The following is a 22,858-nucleotide window of genomic DNA, read 5'->3' on the forward strand; positions in this document are numbered from 1 at the left end:
TTGGGAATTTTGGTCTCCTGTAGCTACCTTAACCTTTCTCCCTTGAAAAATCAAAACCAGGACCTAAGGCTGAAGGTAAGCTGAAGCTTGTATTGATTCTAGGCCGGGTCGATGTTTCCCTTGGTAATGAAGTATTTAACTCTTTTTAAATCTGATCAGACAAAAACTAAATCTCTATAACAAGTACCAGTGGTAATTTTATCTTGCATATTGTGGTTGAGCACTTTTCATACATGACTGTTGGGATACGACGTGTAACACTTATTTCTAATATTCTTAATATCGATTTGTATATGGTTTTTGAAGACTGCTTGGAATTGGAAAATTAGGAGTCCCGGCTTCGGCTACTAGGAAATAGTCATGCAAGCTGCCCTTCGTAATTTGAATTTCCGCCCGACTGGCTAGAGCAGAGCCACTAACGGCACAGTTCGACATGTAACAAAAGAAGTAGCATCGTATTTCGCATGATAGGAAAATTTTTAAATTCTGTTCGAGCTATATAATGTATATAATCTTGGAGGAAGAGTGAATCTGGTGAAACCAGGGAATGAGTTTCTGGTTGTAGCCTGGAAAGTGTACATTTAGGCCGGCATCGTGTGATTTGTCTGTGATAATCTATTCGCCACCGAAAGAGGTATTTTCATTTCGCCTAAATTAGGTGTAAAGATTCAAATTAGTGTTATATGATATGAACTTTATTTATTCGAATTTACGTTATTTATAGAGTAGTTTGAAAGCACAAAGCATGTCTTCCCGCACCGCTGGGCTTATTGTTATTGGGGATGAAATTTTAAAGGGAATGACTCAGGATACGAATTCTTTTTTTATTAGTAAGAAATTGTATTCTATGGGTGTGAAGTTGAGGAAAATTTCTGTTATCCCTGATGAGGTAGAGACGATAGCCGCCGAAGTCAAAGAATTCTCGAAATCGTATGATGTTGTTATTACTAGTGGCGGAATAGGCCCCACGCATGACGATGTAACTTATGAAGGGGTCGCGAAGGCTTTTGGAGAGGAGTTAGAAATACACAATGAAATGGCCAAATGTGTTCGTAGATTTTATCCTGGTGGACGAACTGTATCAGAAAACCCGTCGCTGAAAATGGCAAGTCTGCCAACTTCGGCAACTATACTGACTAAATGCAGTCAAGATTTTCCAATTGTCCGTGTTTTTAATGTTGTGATGTTTCCAGGAATTCCTCAGCATATGGAGATGTCGTTTGCTAGAATGGAAATTAACGATTTGTTTCCCTATGAATCCCCCGGATGTACTATAGCACACACCAAGTTTCACTGCTACAAACTCTACTATTTGGCTGATGAGGTTGATTTAGTCGATGCGCTTAACAAAGCAGTAGCATTGTTCGGGAAAAATGTCAATTTTGGTTCCTATCCCGTGCTTGGCAAAAGTTATAGCACTATCATTGCCATTGATTCCTACGACGAGTTGCTTGCTGCTAGAGCGAAAATGTATCTCAAAAGTGAATTGGCATACGCCAAAGAGGTTCCTCCTCCTGCAACAGAAAGTTCTAGTAGCCTATCGTTAAAACATGACACGTATTCCTCTGTTTCTCAAGAAGTCAGTGACCGCGTTTTTCGTTTAGTGAAGAACAAAGACACTCCTCAGTCACTACTGGATACTTTAGACAAAGCAATTAAGGTAATTTGGAAATTGGCCTTTTTTATTTGGAAATTTGCGAATTAGTTTATTCTCATGTGCCATGTTGTTCTTATTTTAGACTGTGGGAGATTGCTTTACACGCTATGATTCTGGAAATGGAGTATTTATTTCTTTTAATGGAGGAAAGGATTGCACAGCTCTGCTTCATTTGGTATTTGCCTTCTACACGAAATACTATCCTTGTGGGCGTCCACTGAAAGCCCTCTACATTCAGACTAAAGATCCATTTCCTGAGGTTGAGGACTTCGCGCATGCTGCTGCATTGAGGTGAGGCACCTGAATCATTTGTAGGTATACCGATTATCTCGTGGCTTAATAGTTCACCTGCCATAAAGTCATGCTTTATTGGTAACGAGGAAGTTTAAAAATTATTTGTCCTTCAATTCTCCCATTCTATTGGAAAAATTTTCCATTCGATATTAAAGATAATTCATTTTTATATACATGAAATGTTGAGGTTTAGGTCCTTATGTATAAAAGAAACCAACGTTTTGGAAATTCATTTTCCATTTTCAAGGATTATTGTGTGAAAGGAGGAGATGTTGCAAATGAATAGCCAAATGGAACATTGGGTTTTATACGGAGAGTCTTTTCAGACTTAATCTCTTGGAATTTTAGCATATTAAGAAATAAAAAGATTTAGTAATATTTATAAAGAAAGAAAAAGAAGCTGGGCAATTTTGCACGAATTATTTAGTCTTACAACTGGATTCAATACTAGTTAAATAAGACATAGCATTGTTTCCGCTGAGTTGAAATTCCAATGAAGTGAAATTCAGAGGAAGCATTGTACTAAATATACTAAACTTCCACCCTGTTTTCCTCATATCATGAAAAGTGGTTTCAATACGTTTTGTATTATCTTCAACACATTTTATGTTATATATTTATTAATAATTTTATTTCTCTCATTAATATCGTTCAATGTGATGGAGTGATCTCACGTGATTTATTGTTGTTTAACACCCTCATGAATGATTTCTTTCCTCAATGAAAGGCTCTCTCTGAACTAGTAAAAGAATTAGAATGACGTCACCAGCTCATGAAAAATGGTGACACAGTCAACTCTCACATTTTTAAAATTTTAAGCTCATGAGAGAATGGCCTAATGAAAAGATAGAATTTTTTTTCACCATAATATGTAAATGTCTCCATTCCATGTACCGAATTATGTTATTGATTTACGAGTTCAGGCATAATTGAATGACCCCTGTCTTCTATTTCACATCCTTCGTAGCATGCTTGACGTACATCATCCGTGGTCTTCACTCATCTTCGTTTGCCATTCTTCCCGTCCATTTGCCTTTCCACGATTGTTTTCATCAGACCATGGTGTCCCATGTTTTGGTTAATTAAACTGTCCTGTCTTCTTTATGGTAATGTAATGGACATTTGTTCATTTCAGGTATAATATTAAATTAGAAATTCGACCAGGGCCATTAAAAAATGCACTTCAGCAATTTATGGAGGAAAACAGTGAACTGAAAGCAGTATTCATTGGGACCAGACGCACAGACCCTAAATCTGTATCTCTTCAGACATTTCAGGTAAAGATTACTGTAGAACTTGTATGGCATACATTTGTATCGAGTATATGTCTCTGTTAAATTTATGATCAGATAATATGTCTCTCTTGGGATTAATTTTGGTATTAATCTTTAATAAAAAATATCAATTTTGGTAAAATTTCATTATCACTCTTTGCCTTTGCTCAGTATTTTTGAGCCAAATTTTACTATTCTGTGTCCTACAAGGAAAAAAATATCCCAGCAAAATTTATGCTGCTACTAACAAGGAGACATCGCCAAAGTGATGTTCGGGATCTGGATGCGGATGTTATTTTCTAAAACTATAAAGGCAAGATAGAAAAAGTGTAACGGCTTTCTTCCACATAGGCCGGGGCTCGAGAGATATTCGCATGTAAAGATTTTGTGCAGCATGACGTCCCTTGAGTAAGCACTCCCTTTCAACTACGGGCGTAGTGGTGCGGTCTAAGGCGTTAGTCTCCTAACCTGTAGTTGCTATCCCGGGCTCGAGTCCTGGTGTCGGCAATATTTTTTCTCTCTTCTGATTTGTGAAATCACTGTTACATTTTATCCTCATTCACTTTATTTACCTAGTTACTTCGCGAAGTTTTAAATTTAATATCAATTTATGGATTTTAAACGAAACTCTGAATTGTGCCTTACCACGCGAATTAGGGGACGTATATAATTACAGTCCTTGTCCCGGGGGATGTACAACGGTCCCCAAATAAGCAGCGGCATTTAGGTGGATATATACTCCATTACGTTATGATAATTGCACTACATTTAAGTTCTCCTTGTGTACTGTTCCCAATAACATCAAATATCATACCCAGAAAACACCTTCCCCACGCCTCCCCCATGGCTACGCCACTGAATAGAAAATGCTCCTCCCCCTACAGTTATTATACAGCTTAGAGAATTTCTCGGAGGGTGCAATTTTTAAACCAAGTTCATGGAGAAATACTCCTCATTGACAGCTCCCTTGCTACTACTGATTAAAAAGGCAAATCTTGGAGATGGACACCACAAAGCATTCAAACAAATAAAAAGGAGTTTCTTAAGAAAGGTGTTTCTTCAATTTCCCGATTCCTCAAAAAAGATATTTGTGCAAAAAGATGTGTCATGGTGAGTGGTGGCCTGCGTGGTGTCCGCAAGGTAACTGGGGCTGGGAATCAATGCGTTGGGTTGTGGGATTGGGGGCAGTTGAAGGCAGTGACCAGCTGTAGTCTCTCATCCAGAAACCCTCTACTTACACAAGCATACAACCCAGATCTTTGGCAATGACCATACTCTCAGTCCAAAGAAACACTCACGACTCTACTCAAAAAAGCTTCATGAAACTTGCCCAAACCTGAGCATAATCAAGGTGTCAAAGAAGGAGACAGGGTTCGGGGAATGTGTGCAATTAATCACAGAAAAAATGTCTACTACTCCGTTGAAGGGTTAAATCTTAACAACAACACAATATTGACAGCACTTCAACCTTGTGTCATACCTTGGGAGTTGTGTATGCATTTTGTGGCTGTGGCTTGTCACTGCCATCAATGCCTCCGTCCTAGAATTCCCATTTTATTTCATTTTAGTGTTGATTATGATAGATTTTGAGAAATGAAGGCGGATGCTCTTAGTTTTCCATTATTCGATTTGTCTCTGACCACCGTAGCGTAAAGAAATCATGGTTAAGCCTCTCGTGAACCCTTGCCCTATGCGTATGTGATTCTTTCCCATGGTGAGTGGTTCTCCCTGAATGAGTTCATCAACCAGAACTCTTGAGACGTCAACAAATCACCAAAAAAAGACGGCAAATTTTGCATTCTTTTTATTGAAAAGTGGGAGAAATTTTCTTAATGTGGAAATAATCAATCTTATCAATCTATGGAATTCTTTAAAAATTTGCGATTTTGGGTCAGTCGCTTTCCACCAACCAACTACATATTTAGGCCCGTTACAAAATTTTGACCTTTGATACACCACTGATGTTAGTGTAATGTATTAACTAATGTTGAATTACACGCTAGAGTATTGCTAAACATAACAGTAATAGGGGCATCCAATTTTGTATGAATATGTTATCTGTATATGAATGCTTGCTTTGGACCAATTTCCCATCCGTCTTCTTCCTTCTCTTTAGAATAGGAAAGCGTTTGACTCTAAATTTGTCTGTTTCATGGGTGTTTGCCATTGGTTGATTGAAAGTGCGTATTTTTGTTTTCCTGCAGATGACCGACGGTGATTGGCCGCGGATGATGAGAGTCAGTCCACTTCTAGACTGGAGTTATGAAAATGTTTGGACCTTCCTGCGCACTCTTTCTGTTCCATATTGCTCTCTCTATGATGAAGGGTAATTACTATTAATTTATGTTTATTTCTAAGTAATGAATAATAATTAATGCTGTTTATGAAGAACATAGTTTTTAAAGTGTTTAGCGTGAGTGATATCTTTGTGTGAATAGAAAATGATCCTCTTATGGTACTTATCAGATAGTATTTGATGTAATGTTTGGTTGAGTTTGTATTGAGGGCAAGCAGACCAATTGAAATACTACAACCTCTGCTATTAACCAAGTTGTGTTTACGTCTTAAGTTCAGCATATGTCCTATTTATCTTTATTCTATTAATTTAACCTGTCATCTTTATTGCACACTTTTTCTCAACTTGCTTTCATCTGTTTCACGATTGGAATCTTTTGATTGATTTGTAATCCATTTCCCATTCGAGGATTGGTGTGAAATTTGGCATCGTATTCCTTCCTAGTCATCTGTTGCCTTTCCTTTCTTCCTTTCTGTAAATCTCACCTTCACCATCCTAATCCATACCTACAGCTTGAATGAAAACATTTAATTTTATGCTCTACACAAATAAAAATGGATAGCATGGTTCAACCATTGTGTTGGCTTGGTCCCTGGTATCTGTTATTGGTTCCACTTTTTAACCTGATGTACCCTTTTCTTTGCTTAAATGCAAAAAGTTATTCATGATTTTTATTTTGTCATTGTGATCACTGCCTTGAATAATACAATTGGTTGAATATATAGTACCAAAAAATTTCAAATGATATTGTATAAGTTACGCTATTGTTCCTAGAAAGAAAAGAATTCAGGCTTCCAATTCTTCTTTGAGAATCAATTAGGAAATTATGAACATAAGTAGTCCCAAGCATATGATTTGGCCTTAATAGCAGCGCATCATAGGTGGATCTCATAGGTTTTGTTGTTTAATGTTGTCATGTTAACCTAATCAGGTTAACATAGCAACATTAAATGTAATGAAATAATGTTATGAAAACATAATGATGTTGACATAAACCATGATTAATGAATGTGGGGCATGACGGATGAAGTATATTTAATGAGTTTCTTACTTCACTGAAGGGAATATATTATTCACTTGCCATGGCTCTCGATATTTTAGTGATTTGAGTTAAATTTAAACGTTTCTTAAGTACTTGTAATTTTTTCTTTTGTTGTGCATCGAATATCTATTTTACCAGGCTTTAATCCCAAGCCTTTGTCTTCAGTGAGGTACATATGTAGTTTCCCAATTGGCTTTTGTGTTGATCATTTTTGGCTTCATTTTCGATTCCAGTTTTAAGCTAAAGAAACTGGTACTTCATCAAAGCTCACACTGGTGGAATGGAGAAACAAAGAACCAAACTGGCCCATAATTTAATTGTACTTTATGTAATGTGTGCTATCATGTCTTTCACAGTACCATTCATTTTTTTATTGATTGAGCAGGTACACATCAATAGGTGATAAAAGCAATACGTTTCCCAACCCAGCCCTTGAGTACGTGACAAAGGATGGACGAACGAAATACCATCCTGCCTACATGCTCAAGGACGAATCCGTTGAAAGGAGTGGTCGTCAGTGAAAGGTAATTATTGAAACTATGTACATTTTCTGTTTGTTGTGAGAGACCTTGTATGTGTTTGCCAGCTGGAGCGTTGATGCTCAGCTACTGAAGCATTGTCAGCGTTAGTTTATTCTCGGTGATAAGTTCACCAATGTTTTTAAATTTTCGATTGAGTTACAGTTTAAAAAAATGAAGAGATGGTATTTTTATGCTTCTCAATCCATCACCAATTTCATGAGCATTGCAATGGCAGCAAAAGCAGGGCAGTGTCAACACTTTTGCTGATCAGATGATGATGCCACAACCTCTTACTAACTGGTTGAGCCCTTCTCCTCTAATCCTTGACCTTGTGCTTCGGCTGCATATGCTTTGTTTTTGTTAACACTCTGGAGAGAGATTTGTTCCCTCAATGGTCGGTTCTTTCCAATTGAGTAACTGAAATTAATTTCTGCAAATATCACCAACTTTTGCTTCTTTTGTGTTTTTTTGTTTTAAACTTTGGGAGAATATCTAAATGAGGAATATCTGTCTTGTTAAGGGTCAGTTGGGGAAATGAAAATGACAAACTATTCCTTTTATCCATTACATATACTACACTCACTCTGTACTACATATATCATGGAAGCCACCAAAGATGTCACATGTGCACACATGATAACAAGCAACAATCACCAAGATGTAAACAAAACTTACTCGGAGGCAGAAATCACGTTGCATTGTAACATCAGCTACCCATAGAGCACGTCACCAAACAATCAGATCATCACAGTGTTTGTATGAAAAATTGTTCTTTCAAATCTTCCATAACACCACTTACCAACAATTTATTCCTTACCCACCATTAGTGTATTCATAATATATAAATTATTTAGTTTTAGAAATACCGGTTTAGACGAATTGCAATGATAAAATTTAACCGCTTTTGAAAAAGGCCAGATTAGCGCCCATGCGATGCCACTCCACGTGACGTCACAGGGACCTAGTTTCTTTGTTTGATAAGGTATTAATAATCCTTATTCAAGCCAAGTGCTACCTGCTAGCAGCCAGCATCGCAACGGCGCATAATATCCTCGCCCCAAGGTCACCTCACAGGGCGACAGCGCGAACCAGAATGATGTCACACGGGATTTTCCCAGCATTTATACTTAGCCGTCGTGTTTTCGTGCACTTGAAAATTTTCACTTTTCAATTAATCACGAAAAATAGATATCGTCATTTAAAAATCTAAAAGCATGAAATGCGTACTCCAGGAGTAATAATCTTTCGATTTAGGCAATAAAATAATAATTGTAATAATAATAATAATAATAATAGGGAAACCACCCTATTGTAATTTCTGGTTTGAGTGATTCATTGATTTTGTTTAAAATTTTTTGTTAATATTTTAATTTGCAAAACATTAGTTGAAGGCCTGTTTGCAGTGAGTTAGCCATGATTCTCTTCCACTCACTTAAAACTGGGTAACTTCTCTCAGCATTTTGAACAAATACTCACTTACCTGGAAAGTGAGCGCATTCATGAAATCCATCCTTTTCATGGAATTCTGTCACTTTTTTGGTTGTTGGTAGTCGTGAGCCGTTTGCTGCTCTCTAGCTGTTGTATGTATGTATATGGAGGGTGCTGGTCTCACTTGTGCAGCCACGAGGCTAATGATACAAAGCTACAGTCACATGGTATATGGGGTGCCAGAGTGAGCCACTGTCACTGTGGGACAGAAGACATGAATGACAATTTTTTATCAAAATCTCAAAACTAGCAAATATTAATGCAGTGGATGCTTGGACATGGGATGCAGCAGTGATGAAGAAATGAAAAGGAGTATGGAAAAATGTGAGGGATGGAGGATTTGAGAGTGAAGCTTCTGACAATCAACAACCAGATTGAATGGCAGAGGAAGAGATACATTAGGTATCAATTTGTATTAAGAGTGGCATATGATGCATCTGCTGACCATCACATTGGCTGGCTGCTTTTGGTCAGCATCATTAGGATTTGCTTTGAGAACAGTTGCTAAGCGAGGCACTTTGGAGAACACCAAATGCTAGTGCGTGCTATTCTCTTATCATATATATGTATGTATAAGTGCACTTGGACTAGTAAACAACCAGCTGGTTATTGGCATATTTTGTGGTGCCTGGAATGGTGACAGAAAATGACATTAGAGGTATTTGTGAGGGACTTGAAGAGGGATTGCTCACCTCACCATGAAATGAGGAAAGAAAAGAAAAAATGAAGTGCAATTGTATGAATCAGATTCAAGAATCATTGGATACATGGCTTTAGAATGCAGTCACACTGAATTTGACGAACATTCCTGAAGTGTCCAGACAGGTGCAATCCTGTACGATTTCACTTTCCTGGCGAACAGAATATTTAAACTCTTTTTGGGTTTCCACTTGGGTAAGATTTTGTAAGAGCACGGACGTTTCGGGTTCCGACTCGTCACTACATCTCAAGGCTACTGAAAGAATATTCCAAGTGACCATTGAAGCTCAGCATCAGGAGCGACGGAATTGGTCAAGTCCTGATTGTTGCCACGGAGGACCATGGACCAGTGTGGACCTAGCTCTGGCGATCATAATTCTTTTTACAGTTTGATTCCAAGAGCTGCTGATTGAATATTCAGTACCTCTGTTGAAATTTTAATTTTCCAGTCATATCTCTACAGCCTCTTTAGTTAAACGATCCCAAAATTGATTTGATCACCATAAACCTCTGGTGTCATCCCACCTTATTTTTTTAATTTGAGCTCTTCTTTCCACTCTGATACATCATGCGAGAGCAATATCCAATGTGTTGTCTTCCCGTGGAATTGGACTGTGTATCTCAAGAGTACCTTCTGCCAGAATGGGTACGGTGAGCGGCAGATCTCTTTGGACTTCAAAAAGTCCTCCAAAACAAAGAGCTCGGATATAAAGGAGGACCTGCCATAGCCTGTAGCCAGGGCATTTTTGCCCTTTGCATCTATGATATTCGGTAAAATTTCTAGGGTTTTGAGGAGGTATAGCATCGAAACCATCCATCGACCTATGTCAAGTTTAAGAGACCTCCTCGTTTGTGTAAAAAATCCCATTGGCCTTATGGCTCCAGGAGTTTATAAAATCCCTTGTGAGTGTGGTGATGTCTATGTGCGGGAGACTGGGCAAACAATATATCTACTCGACCCAAAGAACACCAAAGGCATTTCAAAGGAGATAAGACTGGAATATTGAAATGTCAACAGAGATACTGAATATTCGATCAGCAGCTCTTGGAATCAAACTGTAAAAAGAATTATGATCGCCAGAGCTAGGTCCACACTGGTCCATGGTCCTCCGTGGCAACAATCAGGACTTGACCAATTCCGTCCCTCCTGATGCTGAGCTTCAATGGTCACTTGGAATATTCTTTCAGTAGCCTTGAGATGTGGTGACGAGTCGGAACCCGAAACGTCCGTGCTCTTACAAAATCTTACCCAAGTGGAAACCCAAAAAGAGTTTAAATATTCTGTTCGCCAGGAAAGTGAAATCGTACAGGATTGCACCTGTCTGGACACTTCAGGAATGTTCGTCAAATTCAGTGAGGCAATTGCTGCCCTTCCGCGGGTTTGGCTCCTCCTACCTTTGGGGGAAACCAGGACTAATAGGCAATGCTTAGTATTAAATAGGTCAATAGAGGAAGGGGGGCAATATCGATGTAACATTTTGTTAGCTCATTTAAAAGATGGACACCCAATGATACTTTACACATGCCAATAATAGTTCACACAATGGAGTGTCACTGCATTCTAAAGCCATGTATCCAATGATTCTTGAATCTGATTCATACAATTGCACTTAATTTTTTTCTTTTCTTTCCTCATTTCCTGGGGAGGTGAGCAATCCCTCTTAAGCCTAGGTCTACGCTGGTCCACGGTCCTCCGCGGCAACTCTCGGGACTCAACCAATCCCGTCCCTCCTGATGCTGAGATTCAACAGTCACTTCAAATATCCATTCAGTAGCCTTGAGAATGGGTAACAGAGTCGGAACCTGAAACGTCAGCGCTCTTTGAATATCTTATCCACGCAGAAACCCGAGAAAAGTTTATATATAGATGCAATCCACTCTTCATTGGTTGGAGAGCAATGTTTAGAATTGCTAATGGTATGCCATGAGGGGTGAATGTGAGGTAGGGTGAATGAGAATGTACATATGCGGTTGCATTACATTATTTCATTCATTCTTATGATGTCTCAGTACTCAGTTGATCAGTATGATTGAGGAAGGTAAAAGAGAATGCATCTCAAATGGAGAGAGATCGACCAAAAATTGGTGTGTGTGTGTGTGGAGTGACTCTGAGAGTACACTTTTCTGTATAAATTTTTGAAAAAGTTACAATGGAATGAGGGATGAATAATGTTCAAATGGTCATATGTAAATGATATGATCCTCACTAATCGAGTCTGTCCTCATTGTTCTAGGTGCAATGTACTATCCAAAGCGGCTGAATTGACCTCCAAAGTGGCTGAGGTCATAGGTTCAGCCTTTGGTCCAAGGGGATCAGCGGTCCTATTTGCTCGTAACACCTCATCCCCAAACAGATCTGGAACCTCACCACTCATATCTCGCACAGGATTGGAAATGGTTGAGATATTAGCCAAAAGCAATAAGACCGGTGCTGTTCATCCTCTATTGAAATCCCTCGTGGACTCGTGCAGGCAACTTGAAGCAGAATGGGGTGATGGTGTGAAGAGCCTGGTTTTGTTAACTCATGAGCTGCTTAGGAACTGTTCTAATTTGAAGAGTATTGGGGAGCCAGGTTGGTTGAGGAAAGAATTGGGGAAGGTGCTGGATTTTCTTGGTCAGAGCTGTGATAGTAGTGGTCAGTTGGTCCCTCCTGCAGGCATGATTCTGGACCAAAATAACTCTGCTGCTGAAGGATTTCCCAAGCAAATTGTTCTCTCTGATAAAGTAATTAATGCGAGTTCCAGTATTCTCCCTTTTGCTTACCACGAAGTACTTCAATTACTTAAAATGTTCTTTTCCACTCGTTTCGCATTGCATGTTGTTGAGGTTGTCCCTAAGTTGCTATGTGATTGGATTCAAAGCTTTGAAAAGGATTTTAGGTGCCTTGAATTTATGATTCATAATTTTAATTCTCTCTGTCATGCCAATGTTGGTTTTCCTGTGGAGCACTCGTGTTTAATACAAGGTATTTTACTGCGAGGTTCTGGGGTTGGGCATATTTTTGTTTCGAAAGGTTTTAGTTTCCATGAGGGAAGATGTAAATATTCTGATCAAAATCACGGCAAGGATGCTAGGATGAGCCCAAGTGATAGTGATATTTGTAATGGCTGTGCAAAAATAAAGGTCCATATAATCACCGAACATGAGTTAATTGGTGGATTTAATTGTAGTGAAAATCAGTTTGAATTGAAAGCCAACTGTTTGTATCTGACATCTTGCATTCCCCCAGATCTTGTCAAGTTCAAAATTAGTCAGTTGGGAAATGTGTCAGTGATACATTCAGTTCCTTGCGATGATTTGGATTTCCTTCGCTATTTGATTCAGGACCAAAAGCACTTTCATTCCGAAGGCTGTGATGGGCTTTATGTGAAATGGGTGAGGAGATGGCATGAATCTTCAAGGAATCCTGGTCTTTTGTGGCTGGGTGTGGACAGAGGGCATTCTTTGGCTTTGAGTGTGCCAATTAAAGGGATGGAGGATGGCCTCAAACGCTCTTGTTACAATGCACTAACTCTGGTTCACCAGTTTTCTGTTCATCGCCAGCATGTGTGCACCAAAAGAATGGAAACCATGCTTCCAAATTCTTTGCAAGATGCCTTTAGGACTTCAGAAAACTCAAGAAATGAGAATGAATTCGTAAATAAAGGAAAGGTCACTCTGTGTACCAGTGTTGTTGGAAGTCTGCCTTTGAATGCCTCCCTACGTGGTGAAAGACTACTTTCTGATGATGGAACGCGAGTTTCTGTTGTAAATATGATAGCTGCTGGTGGGTTAGCTGAAGTATACTTGCACGATACATTTACAGCATCATGGTTTGCCTCTCCACCCAGTGGTGACAAAGCAATTGATCATGAAGTAGCAAAAGCTATCGCTCTCTCTGTACTTATCATACCGAAATCCCTCTCAGCAAAAGGTAAGCTGATGAAAAAACCTGGACAACCTCTTGCTTTCACTTTTAATAATGAACCGATGGAGATGATTGCGCACAGGATAGGAGTTGTGCAAAGTGCTGTGGCAGTAGTGTTGTCACTGAGCAATGTTTCAGAGGTGATTCTTATCTCTAAGTCTGTTTGCAAAAGTCTCAGCCAAAGTCCAAACTCTGATGATAGCGATTAGTATATTATCTTTCCTCAGGCTACGAAAAAAACTTGCGGGTGAGGTTGAGGAGTAGGAGATTGTCAGACCGCTCTGTTTATCAACCTGGACCGAGCCAGCCACTTCGATCTCAGCTCGGTTGGGAAACGTAGTGATTGAAGATATGTTCCTAAAATAAGTGCCGTGCTGAGCAAATTTCGTATGAAGTGGTGGTATACTTAATATTTTGTGCCGCCTTGGCTTGTCTGCCCCGGGGCTATTTTGACTTTGCTTATTGCTGCCTCAGTCACTCAATCAATATTTCATCTCTTTTCAATGAATTTTCAAATTATCACTGAAAGAATTTATATCTAAATCTATTGCCTAATGTCTGTAAAGTGTAAAACCGATTATTACATTTGGTGCTGTACTTGCACTTACAGTCAGTCTGTGGTACAGAGTCTATTTTTCAGCTTTGAATTTGTAATTTATTATATGAACATGCGCTTCTATGCAGTCAATATGACAGGGTGACCAAAAATCAAAGATGTTATATTTTGTAGTCAATTCATACATGAATTTGTTAAGGAATATGGCTTTTATTTGTATTTTTTTATTATAATTTGTTTATAGTGGTGACGTGTGAGTTTCACTGGTTGTGATGAGGTAAATGAGGAAGATAGCTTGAACAAAGTGAGAGCAATCGTTGTGACTTAGTTGTGTTATAGTGAAAGTGTTAGGCGAATTTGTATTGAGCATGGGATACCTGTATTTAGATTTACACATACATTGGTTTTTTACTGATATTTGTTCTTAATTCCTGGTGATATGTTCATGCAAGTTGGTTTACCCATATTTAGAAAATCTGTGTGTGGATTTGCACCATTTTAGAGAATTTCTTAACTATGCAACAACGTCTTACCTGATTGCAATGGTTTATTAAAATTTGTCTCTCAGCTTTGGATGATTTTTATGGTTGATAACACATAGGAAACTTCTTTTTATTATTCTAAAGTTAGCTATGTGGTGAAATACAAAGCCACTTTTGTCCAATCACCTTTCTAAGGTGCACATGGACTGTACGAGTCAGTGTTGTCATGCATGCATGTATACTTGCTATTTTGAGGAAACACCTGTGATGATTACATTTGTGTGAAAGTTAGTGCCTACTCATGTACAGGGATGAGTCTAAACTGTCTTCAACTTAACGTGAAGCTGTGACTTAATGCCTTAAAACAGTTTATGAACTGATCTGGAACTGCAAAATGAAGCATTATGGCTAATTTGTGAAAGCATTTCACTCAGCGATTGGTAATCGAAATAGCTATAATTTTCCAATAATTTGATGATTTACTAGTGATAAGTGTCGACACTGTTTTCTCTTCAAGTCATATAGTCGAATTTTATACAAATCACAATGAGAGAGTCAGAAAAATATTCGGCTATTATTACTGAATTGCCCACATATGCAGGCAGTTTTTGACCTTAAGAGTCAGCGTTTGTAGAAAGAAAAAACACAATCTAATTTGGCATACATGAGGAATTTCAGCGTGTCCACTCTTCTGGAAAATCTGGGAATGTCATGGTGTCTTGCAAGTCATTGAATGTCTGGGGAAATAATGAGAATATCAGGAAAAGTCATATTTGCTGTTTAAGTCGAATACATTATTTCTTCTTCTTTCACACAAGTTATTTGATACCCACTGAAACATTATAATCCCAGCATGCCATCAAAGTACATCTCCATGCTTGTTAAAATTTACTTTTGTATTTATATATTCTGTATATAAAACCAAACAATATTTTCCGTTGTACGAACCACGTTGATTGGTGAGTGATGCAATAATAATTTACAATGTTTTGTTTTGCCTTAGTGGATATTCATATCAACAATAAGATGGAAAATTTAGGAGGCAAAGACATTCCAAATCTTCTGTGCATCGTGTGTTTTGTTAAAGTAATTATTTCTTTTTTATGGTTCAGTATTGCCTTATGATGCTGAATATGTTGGAAATCAACAAATCAGTTGGCTCTTGATGTGGGGAGCACCAATACTTAAATATTTTATGACTTAAATTATCAGGTATTCAAAGTGATTTATTGTGTAATAAATGTTATATCCAAAACTATAAATGTCTTTAGTGCATTGAAAAATATTCCTTTGCTCTTAATTTATCTTAAAAACAGAGGGTTGTGTTGAAGAAAGGCAATTTCTTTAAGTTATTACGTAAGATTCTCAGAATCTATCATTTCAGTGACATTATGAGGGCAACTATTTTGAGAAAAATGGCTGGAATTCTGTTCTTAGCCTTTATCTACTGGAAATATCACGGTACTCTTTTCTTTTTAGATAGCTTACAAGATATGGTTACTAAATTAGCCCTCTGATTTAAAAAAGGAATTTCTAATGCTTCAGCAAATATTTTCTTTGCTACTAATCATAGAGTATTACTGATACAAAGAGATCCATCGCTTGAACGAGGTGCCATTATCTTTTTATAGGAAAAAATATGACTTTGATGCTGATTCCATCTTCAGTGCAATCAAACTTAACACATTCAATGCGGGCCCTATTTTCATTAAAGTCGTCAAAATCGGCCGTTAAGATCAGAAAGAAAAATAGAGATAGGTTTTCGGGCCATAAATTCCGTTCAAATATGGCTTTTTACTAACAGCGCACATGGTTCGAAAAAGGGAAGCTTGCTGAAGGCCATACACATGTTCGGAAGTGGATATTAGTCACGCAGAGAAAGGGCTCCCGGCCTGACCGGCAGAGCACGTCAATTGACGTGCAGCGTATGTCGTCTGGGACGGGACCATATCAATTGACGTACTCCACACTGAATATGTTAACTCCAATTCAGCATTTGGATGACCACATGAGAAAAGATGCTGTGATATAAAATACCAACTTGCTGCTTAATTAACTCAGCTATTCATGAAGAGAGGACAAATATAATGGAAAATTTTGAGAATCTTATAGATGGGCTTATTATTCATAAATAACAGTTGCGAAGACATATCTACAAGCTTTAACAGTGCAAGACACAAATACTTTATCACCAGAGTATATAACAATATTTACATAGTAAACAGAAAAGCAAGCACTTCTAGAGTTACTGAAACTCTTAATCAGTGATGTTTTGGAAAAATATTTGTTTCAAGGTCCTCCAAAATGTTTATGTAGGTTGGACTGAAAATGGGTCTGCTTTGCTGAAGTTCTGCCTAGCCAGGTGTGGATTGAACTGAGAATTGTACTTTTGTGAGGGAAACAGTAGATCTGTCTCGGCCTTCTTTTCCTTACTCTCCTCGATTGGCTCCCCCTTTGCCTTGGCTATCAACGCTCGAGCCTTTTCTGCTTCCACTGCTTCTCGTTTCAACCTTTCCTGCCTCAGCCTCTCCAGCTTGGCCTTGCGCTCCTCCTGACTATCCTCCAAATCACAGGAGCTACCATTGCCACTGGTTGAGTCATTCCTTCTATGCCTTTTACTCTTATTTCTCTTGTGTTTCCTGTGTTTCTTCTTCATTTTCTTCTTCCACACCTTTTCTCTGTCCTTATAATCTTTCCTCGGCCTCTTACTAACTCCGGGAGCGTGTTTTTCCTCTTCTTCCACATCCTCCCTTTTACGTTTAACGCCAAAAGACATTGAACCAACACTGCAAGAATTCAAACTTATGGACACTGCCTTACCCTCTTTCAATTGAAGGTATTTACACATTTCATTCAAAGGATCGGACAGCTCTTTTTTCCTCTGTATTTTGGCACTCTTCTCGTCTTCATCTGGCCTTGCAAGCCTCTCAGGAATTTTGTTGTACCATGATATCTCCCCTGTAGCCTCGACTGTATTCTGTCCAAGGTAAGTGAGGTAACCAATGCTCTTCTCATACTTTTCCTTCTCTTCCCTCTTCTCTTTCTCATGCTCAATGTTCACTCCATAGTCTTTAATTCCCTGCTCTGTGTCCTCAAAGAAATTCACGTGGCCATCAGACGACGATGGTTTGACATCAGCATCTTCTGGAGCACCTTCAGCAAACCGTTTACGAGCCTTTTCTCTGAGGAGGGCTGTCCTGGCTTCCTTTTCCTGCAATCATAGATACAGCTCTATTATCTTAAGCCCATGACCTACTGGGAAAAAGTGGGGTTAAACTGGCAAAAACAGGGTGTTTTGACTCTGGCTAAGGATGTTATTGAATAGACTAGGCATCATAATATCAAAGGTAACTTTTGTTACCTACAGAGCTCATGAGAAATATTTAGGGTTTTTACCCACAGGTTCAGAGTGATAACATAATTAGCATTCCCCTAAAAAAGTACTCTGTCATGCGAATGATTATGAAGCAGGTATCCAAATGAATACGCACAAAGAACTTTAGTGGGTATTAGAGTTTATTACCTCAGATTTATAAGTTATAGCTTTCGACAATATCATGGGTTCTAATTTTAAAATTTACAATTTATACCACAGTTTGGGTTCTCAAGGCTACTTTCACACAGTGACTAATGATGAGTATGAAAGTGCTACCATTTATACGTGCACATTATTTCCCACTAATGAGCCAAATAAACATAATTTTAAATAAGAAATAAAATAGGTACAACTTAGTATTAAGAATTTAATTAAAATTCAATTTTAGACTCAAATGGACAATTTACAAAGGAATATGAAGCATCACCTCCTTGCAAAGATGGTGACACTGGGTTAGTACTAACTCCACATTAACTCCATCAAAGGCGGTGGTACCTTTGGTTAGTATTGAGGTCCTCATTTTTGCTTACAGTGAACCTGCTGTGGTCGTTCACACATGATGTAGTAGTAGTATTACCAACAACCAATCACCTGAGATACCATAAAATCGACATAAATCTTAACCTGCAGTAGTGTAACTCAGTCAGGGGTTCTGCTCGAAGGTTGGTTTTATTGGTTGAAAGGCGAAGGTAAAGCTCAACTCACAGGTGGGCGAATGTCACAAAAGTAGGGTAGGAGGGGTACAGTCCTTGGGCCACCTCCCACGACGACTATTTTATCCGGGGGTGTACGAGGTCGTCACCCGGGATATAATAGTACCAGATCACATAATTCTTGGTAACATTAGAATTGCTACAATTCTAATTAGTGTGTCTACAGATGCGTTAAAATTAAAATTTATTTTATGACTATGCAAGTTATTTAAAAAATACATGCGTGGGCTACCAGTGATACACGGATGAGTAATTTTATTAACAGGATGTCTCCTATAATAATATTGAATTAAACTGGAGTTCATGGCCAACATTAATGAGTAATTACAGCATCCACCTCGGTCGAAAATGAAATTCATATTCTAATGCAAACAAGATAATTCACAATTTACTACAAGTAATTTATGGGGCTGATCAGCCATAGAAAAGATGCCAATAAGAGATGCAGAGAAAATTCTTTCATCAGCAGAAATACGTACGGCTAGAAGAATTTTCCTTTGGGTTTCTTTTTCCTTTTCGGCCGCTTCGGCTTCATCTTTCCGAACGCGGGCAATATTCTCCTTGGTCCTCACGTGCCATCTAAAAATTAAGAACAATAAACGCTGAGTGTTAGAGAAATATGGTTGTCTGATGAAAGGCGTTAAAATGCTCCAAGCAGAACTATGAAATAAAATTCAGGAATAAGACAAATTAATAGGACGATAATAACATAAACAGATAATTATTATATAAAACTAACCTCTTCTTCGGAAGAATATTCATTGTTTACAATCAGGATAAGGACTGCAAATGAAAGTAGGTGTGGATTGATCTTTGTTTACGTTTGATCATCACTACGCAGCTGGAACATGCGAATGCATTTGTTTTCACACGACGCCGAAAATGGATGTGAAGCGCCATTTTCAAAACCAAAGTCTCTCAAACATTAAGAATTTGTGCTTTGAAAAGGGGAAAAAGTATTTGGGGTTTATAGCGGGCAAAGATTTTACATCTAACTAGTACTTCCCATTGAACTTCTGCCCTCGAAGCATTCCCAATTTTGACCAAGAAAACATTATCGATAAATAGCGTCAACAAAAATTGAACATTTCAATTTGCACATCGAGAATTTAAAAAAACTCAAATATATGTGCTAAAATCCTCAAAATAACAAATATTTATATAGTTGATAGGGTTCGTCCAACTTCATTCACAGACAAAATTTCATTAGTCTCCACCGAGTACATCAACAAATATTGAGCATTTCAATTTGCACATAGAGAATTTAAAAAACTCAAATATATATACTAAATTCCTTAACAGAACACGACATGCACATCGTTTACAGAATTCGTCACACTTCATCCGTGTTCCCTTAACACATTTTGAGTTCTTAAAATCCTCGATGTGGAAATTGTAATGCTGAATAATTTTTGATATATTAAGCTGATACTAATGAAATTTTGGCTTTCAATGAAAGTTGACGAATCTTATTAAAGGTATAGCCCTGTAAACCAAAAGTGCTGTGAAAACGTTGCAGAAACATTGGGCTGCAACCAACATGGAGTTACTACAACACGTAATGGCAACGATGTAAAACCAGTCAAAAGTCCTTATGTTTTTGCAACGTATCCTAGTAGCACCAAAACGATTATATATTTAAGATTTCGAAATACATCGGTACACAGATTTGCAAATCTGTATATTATACATATTTTATACATGCCTGATGATCCATGATCCTTGATACCTTACTGCGTCATGATCTAGATCTTATCTGCGTGGTAGAGGACATTTGCATGTATTTTATACATACATAATATCGAGGAGGCGTCTTCATAGATCGTAGTCTCCTTTCCTGCGTGCGCAGATCTGAAAATATTTCATCACTTCTCTAAAAGTTGGTAACATCGATTTGTTTAACGCCGACGAGGCGCCAAATAAGGGACAAGTCGTCTCACTACGCATCGTTTTTTACCTTCTACCATCTTCTGATTTATATTATCAAAGATAAACGACCTCCTAGCAGCATGCGCGGAATGAATTTTGCTGTATTAGAGGCGTGGGAGGGGGAGAAGCGAGCGTGGAGGGGAAGGGATCGGCCTGCGGCTCTGGTATCCGCGACGCTGCGTGGGCGTTGGAATATTTTCTTCGCGGACGCGGACTCAAATTAGGCATTTTGTGGCTAAACGGTGGCAGATACGTCAAAATGCACGAAATTTTTGCCCTAAAGGGCAGTAACTCGGCAAAATCTATAGGAAATGACCATAAAATATTATATTTTTCGAATTTTGACCTTCCCCCCCTAAATTGCATTTGAGCGAGGGTCAGGGGTTCACGTACAGGTCTGAAAATTTTCAGGCCTTATTTTTGATCGGTCCCACAACTTTTTTTCATTGGGCCAGATGGATTTGAAAAAAATCGATTTTTGCGATCCGCCCTAGTATACAGTGTATACTATGATACGTATTAAATCTATATATATAATCCTTTTGGTGCTAATAGGGTAATGGCAACATAACTGCAACCTTTGGTGAAACATATCTGCAACACTTATACAATTCCAGCAACGCACTTGCAACATTTATGAAACTCCCGCGCATCGTACTTGCAACATTTATGCAACTCTTTAAAATAATACTCTATACATATAAAAAGAAAGTCGAAACTCGTGTTAGTTAGAACACTTATAACTCGAGAACGGCTGCACCGAAACCAAACAAAACTATCCAAAGGAAAGCGTTTGGTGATTAAAAAAACTGATAATGAATGTGATTCACGTGACTTTACTCAAAGGAAAACTCAAATATGAGGAAGTTCTCATTCCAAAGATTCCATTATCCCAACTTATAAGCCCTTTTGAGCTTAAACGTATTCAATTTTTTTTCCAATTCGTGTTGCATTCGTGATAACGATTTACAAATCGCATGGTCAGTCTTTCAGTTTCTGTGATGTTTGTGCTCATGTGCCAATGAAAACCTATGATTTTCTCATGGTCAATAATATGTGGTATGTTTACGAGTCGGTAAACCATCCGCTGTATTTCTTCCTTCGCTTCAAGGGCGCAGCTAGGAATTAAGGATAGGGGGGGTTTCAGGTGTAGCTAATAGGTACTGACGGGTCTGTAGGGTATAGAAAACCTGCCAAGGTAAGCGAGAGGTGTGGGGGCTCTCCCCCAGACATTTTTTTAAGATAAATGGTTCAAAATGGTGGGCTCTGCGGCTGTGTAAATAGTTAAATATGTTTTGTTTGCTACTCATTCGTCCCTCTAATATTAGTAACAAAATTAAAAAAAAAATTCTCTGAGCTCTTTGGGGGGTTTTTATCCCCCCAAAACCCCCCCCCCCCACGCTGCGTCACTGCTTTGCTTCGCTATATTTATGTAGCTTCATCCGCTTTTTCTTGCGCCTGTTCAAACAAAAACTGTTGTTTTTCAAAAGGTGCTTGACGCAAGACATTAAACCCGAATGTGTAGGGCACACCGTGGTGCGTTTACGCATGCAGCACGCTTAAGCAGTGCATTCTTTCCAAACAGAGATACTATAACTGGCGCGCCTAAAGTCATTTGATACGAATGTTGCTTTATAGGGGCTTTTCTTAGACGATTTTGAGCATACATCAAGCGTCGGTCTAGCGTTGCGTTAACCTGCCCCGTGAACGGGCCAAGTTTACGCTACGGACTTGGACCTAAAATTTTCTTTTTACGGTTAATAGCATAATTAGCCAACAAATGAATGCGTATAATTTTTATTTCATTATCTGCTTTATAAAACCATAATGCCCAAAGTTTCTTAAATTAAAACGTAAGAAAATTCATTGAAAAAAGTCCGCGTAAACGTGCTACGATCCACCCTATGTAGATTCAATAGAGAAAATGTCTTTCTGAAGCATTTTTGATACTCTTTTATGTAGTTTAATTGAATTTATATACTTATTTTATAATAATAATTCAAATATGATTAAAAACAGCGCAGGCGCTCTTGATTTAAAAATGGTGTCACTATACTATAAGTTAATTGATTGTTAGGAGGTACGAAGTCGCCCGGTCAGCTAGTATACTTCTAAAGAGAAAAATATTTATTTATGACAAAACTGATTTTTCATTCTTCTTCCCATTTCTTTGGTCCTTGAATTGTCAAGCCTCAACTTAAACGTAATTTGTCTATTAATGATAAATTCGTCTGGGAATGAAGCCTGATGAATTCTATTTCAGACAAAAATTTCATAATCCCAATAGTATATTTAGCTAATATTTTAAAGATTCGAAAAAAATCGATGTTGAAAGTGAAAAGCTTAATGTTAATTTTCATATTAAACTGATACTAATGCAATTTTGTTTGTAAAAGAAGGCTGACGAATTATACTCGAGGAATATATTTCGTGGTCTCGTAAGTATTTTTAGGATATATTTTTCAGTTATTAAAATTATCGATGTGGAAATTGAAAGTCTAAATATTTTTTGATGCTTTACTATATTCTAATAAAATTTCGTCCAGAAATGAGAGTAGCCGAGTCATATTCACGTTATAAAATTTGTGATATTATAGGTGTTTTAAGCATATTTTTTTAGGTTT

At 38.0% G+C, this 22,858-nt stretch overlaps 2 protein-coding genes across 3 annotated transcripts; one reads left to right on the forward strand and one right to left on the reverse strand.

Moving 5' to 3' along the window:
* Positions 1-439: 439 nt before the first annotated feature.
* LOC124163271 (FAD synthase-like) lies at positions 440-15,474 on the forward strand. Of its 2 annotated transcripts, XM_046540061.1 has the most exons (6): positions 440-1,660; positions 1,740-1,948; positions 3,087-3,228; positions 5,430-5,551; positions 6,949-7,087; positions 11,506-11,592. In XM_046540061.1, the coding sequence occupies exons 1-5, from the start codon at positions 746-748 to the stop codon at positions 7,082-7,084; spliced, it is 1,524 nt and encodes a 507-aa protein (XP_046396017.1). In that variant the 5' UTR covers positions 440-745; the 3' UTR covers positions 7,085-7,087; positions 11,506-11,592. The 2 variants fall into 2 exon arrangements, with proteins under 2 accessions (XP_046396017.1, XP_046396015.1); XM_046540059.1 differs by lacking the exons at positions 440-1,660; positions 1,740-1,948; positions 3,087-3,228 and having other exon boundaries at positions 5,466-5,551; positions 11,506-15,474.
* Positions 15,475-16,320: 846 nt separating this feature from the next.
* Positions 16,321-19,170, reverse strand: LOC124163272 (leukocyte receptor cluster member 1). The gene is made up of 3 exons (XM_046540062.1): positions 19,045-19,170; positions 18,785-18,884; positions 16,321-17,427 (listed from the first exon to the last, which is right to left on the reverse strand). The coding sequence occupies exons 1-3, from the start codon at positions 19,065-19,067 to the stop codon at positions 16,525-16,527; spliced, it is 1,026 nt and encodes a 341-aa protein (XP_046396018.1). The 5' UTR covers positions 19,068-19,170; the 3' UTR covers positions 16,321-16,524.
* Positions 19,171-22,858: the final 3,688 nt, after the last annotated feature.

This window comes from Ischnura elegans, chromosome 8, assembly GCF_921293095.1.
Source record: "Ischnura elegans chromosome 8, ioIscEleg1.1, whole genome shotgun sequence".
Taxonomy (NCBI): domain Eukaryota; kingdom Metazoa; phylum Arthropoda; class Insecta; order Odonata; family Coenagrionidae; genus Ischnura; species Ischnura elegans.

Excerpts from the sequence above, each read along its gene's own strand:
- LOC124163271 (XM_046540059.1), top strand. The coding sequence starts at position 7,014 with ATGGACGAACGAAATACCATCCTGCCTACATGCTCAAGGACGAATCCG. Across the intron at positions 7,088-11,505 it reads GGAGTGGTCGTCAGTGAAAG|GTGCAATGTACTATCCAAAG; the intron begins GTAATTATTGAA and ends TCATTGTTCTAG.
- LOC124163272 (XM_046540062.1), bottom strand. The coding sequence starts at position 19,067 with ATGAATATTCTTCCGAAGAAGAG. Across the intron at positions 18,885-19,044 it reads AATATTCTTCCGAAGAAGAG|ATGGCACGTGAGGACCAAGG; the intron begins GTTAGTTTTATA and ends CTTAATTTTTAG. Across the intron at positions 17,428-18,784 it reads AAAGGAAAATTCTTCTAGCC|GAAAAGGAAGCCAGGACAGC; the intron begins GTACGTATTTCT and ends CTATGATTGCAG.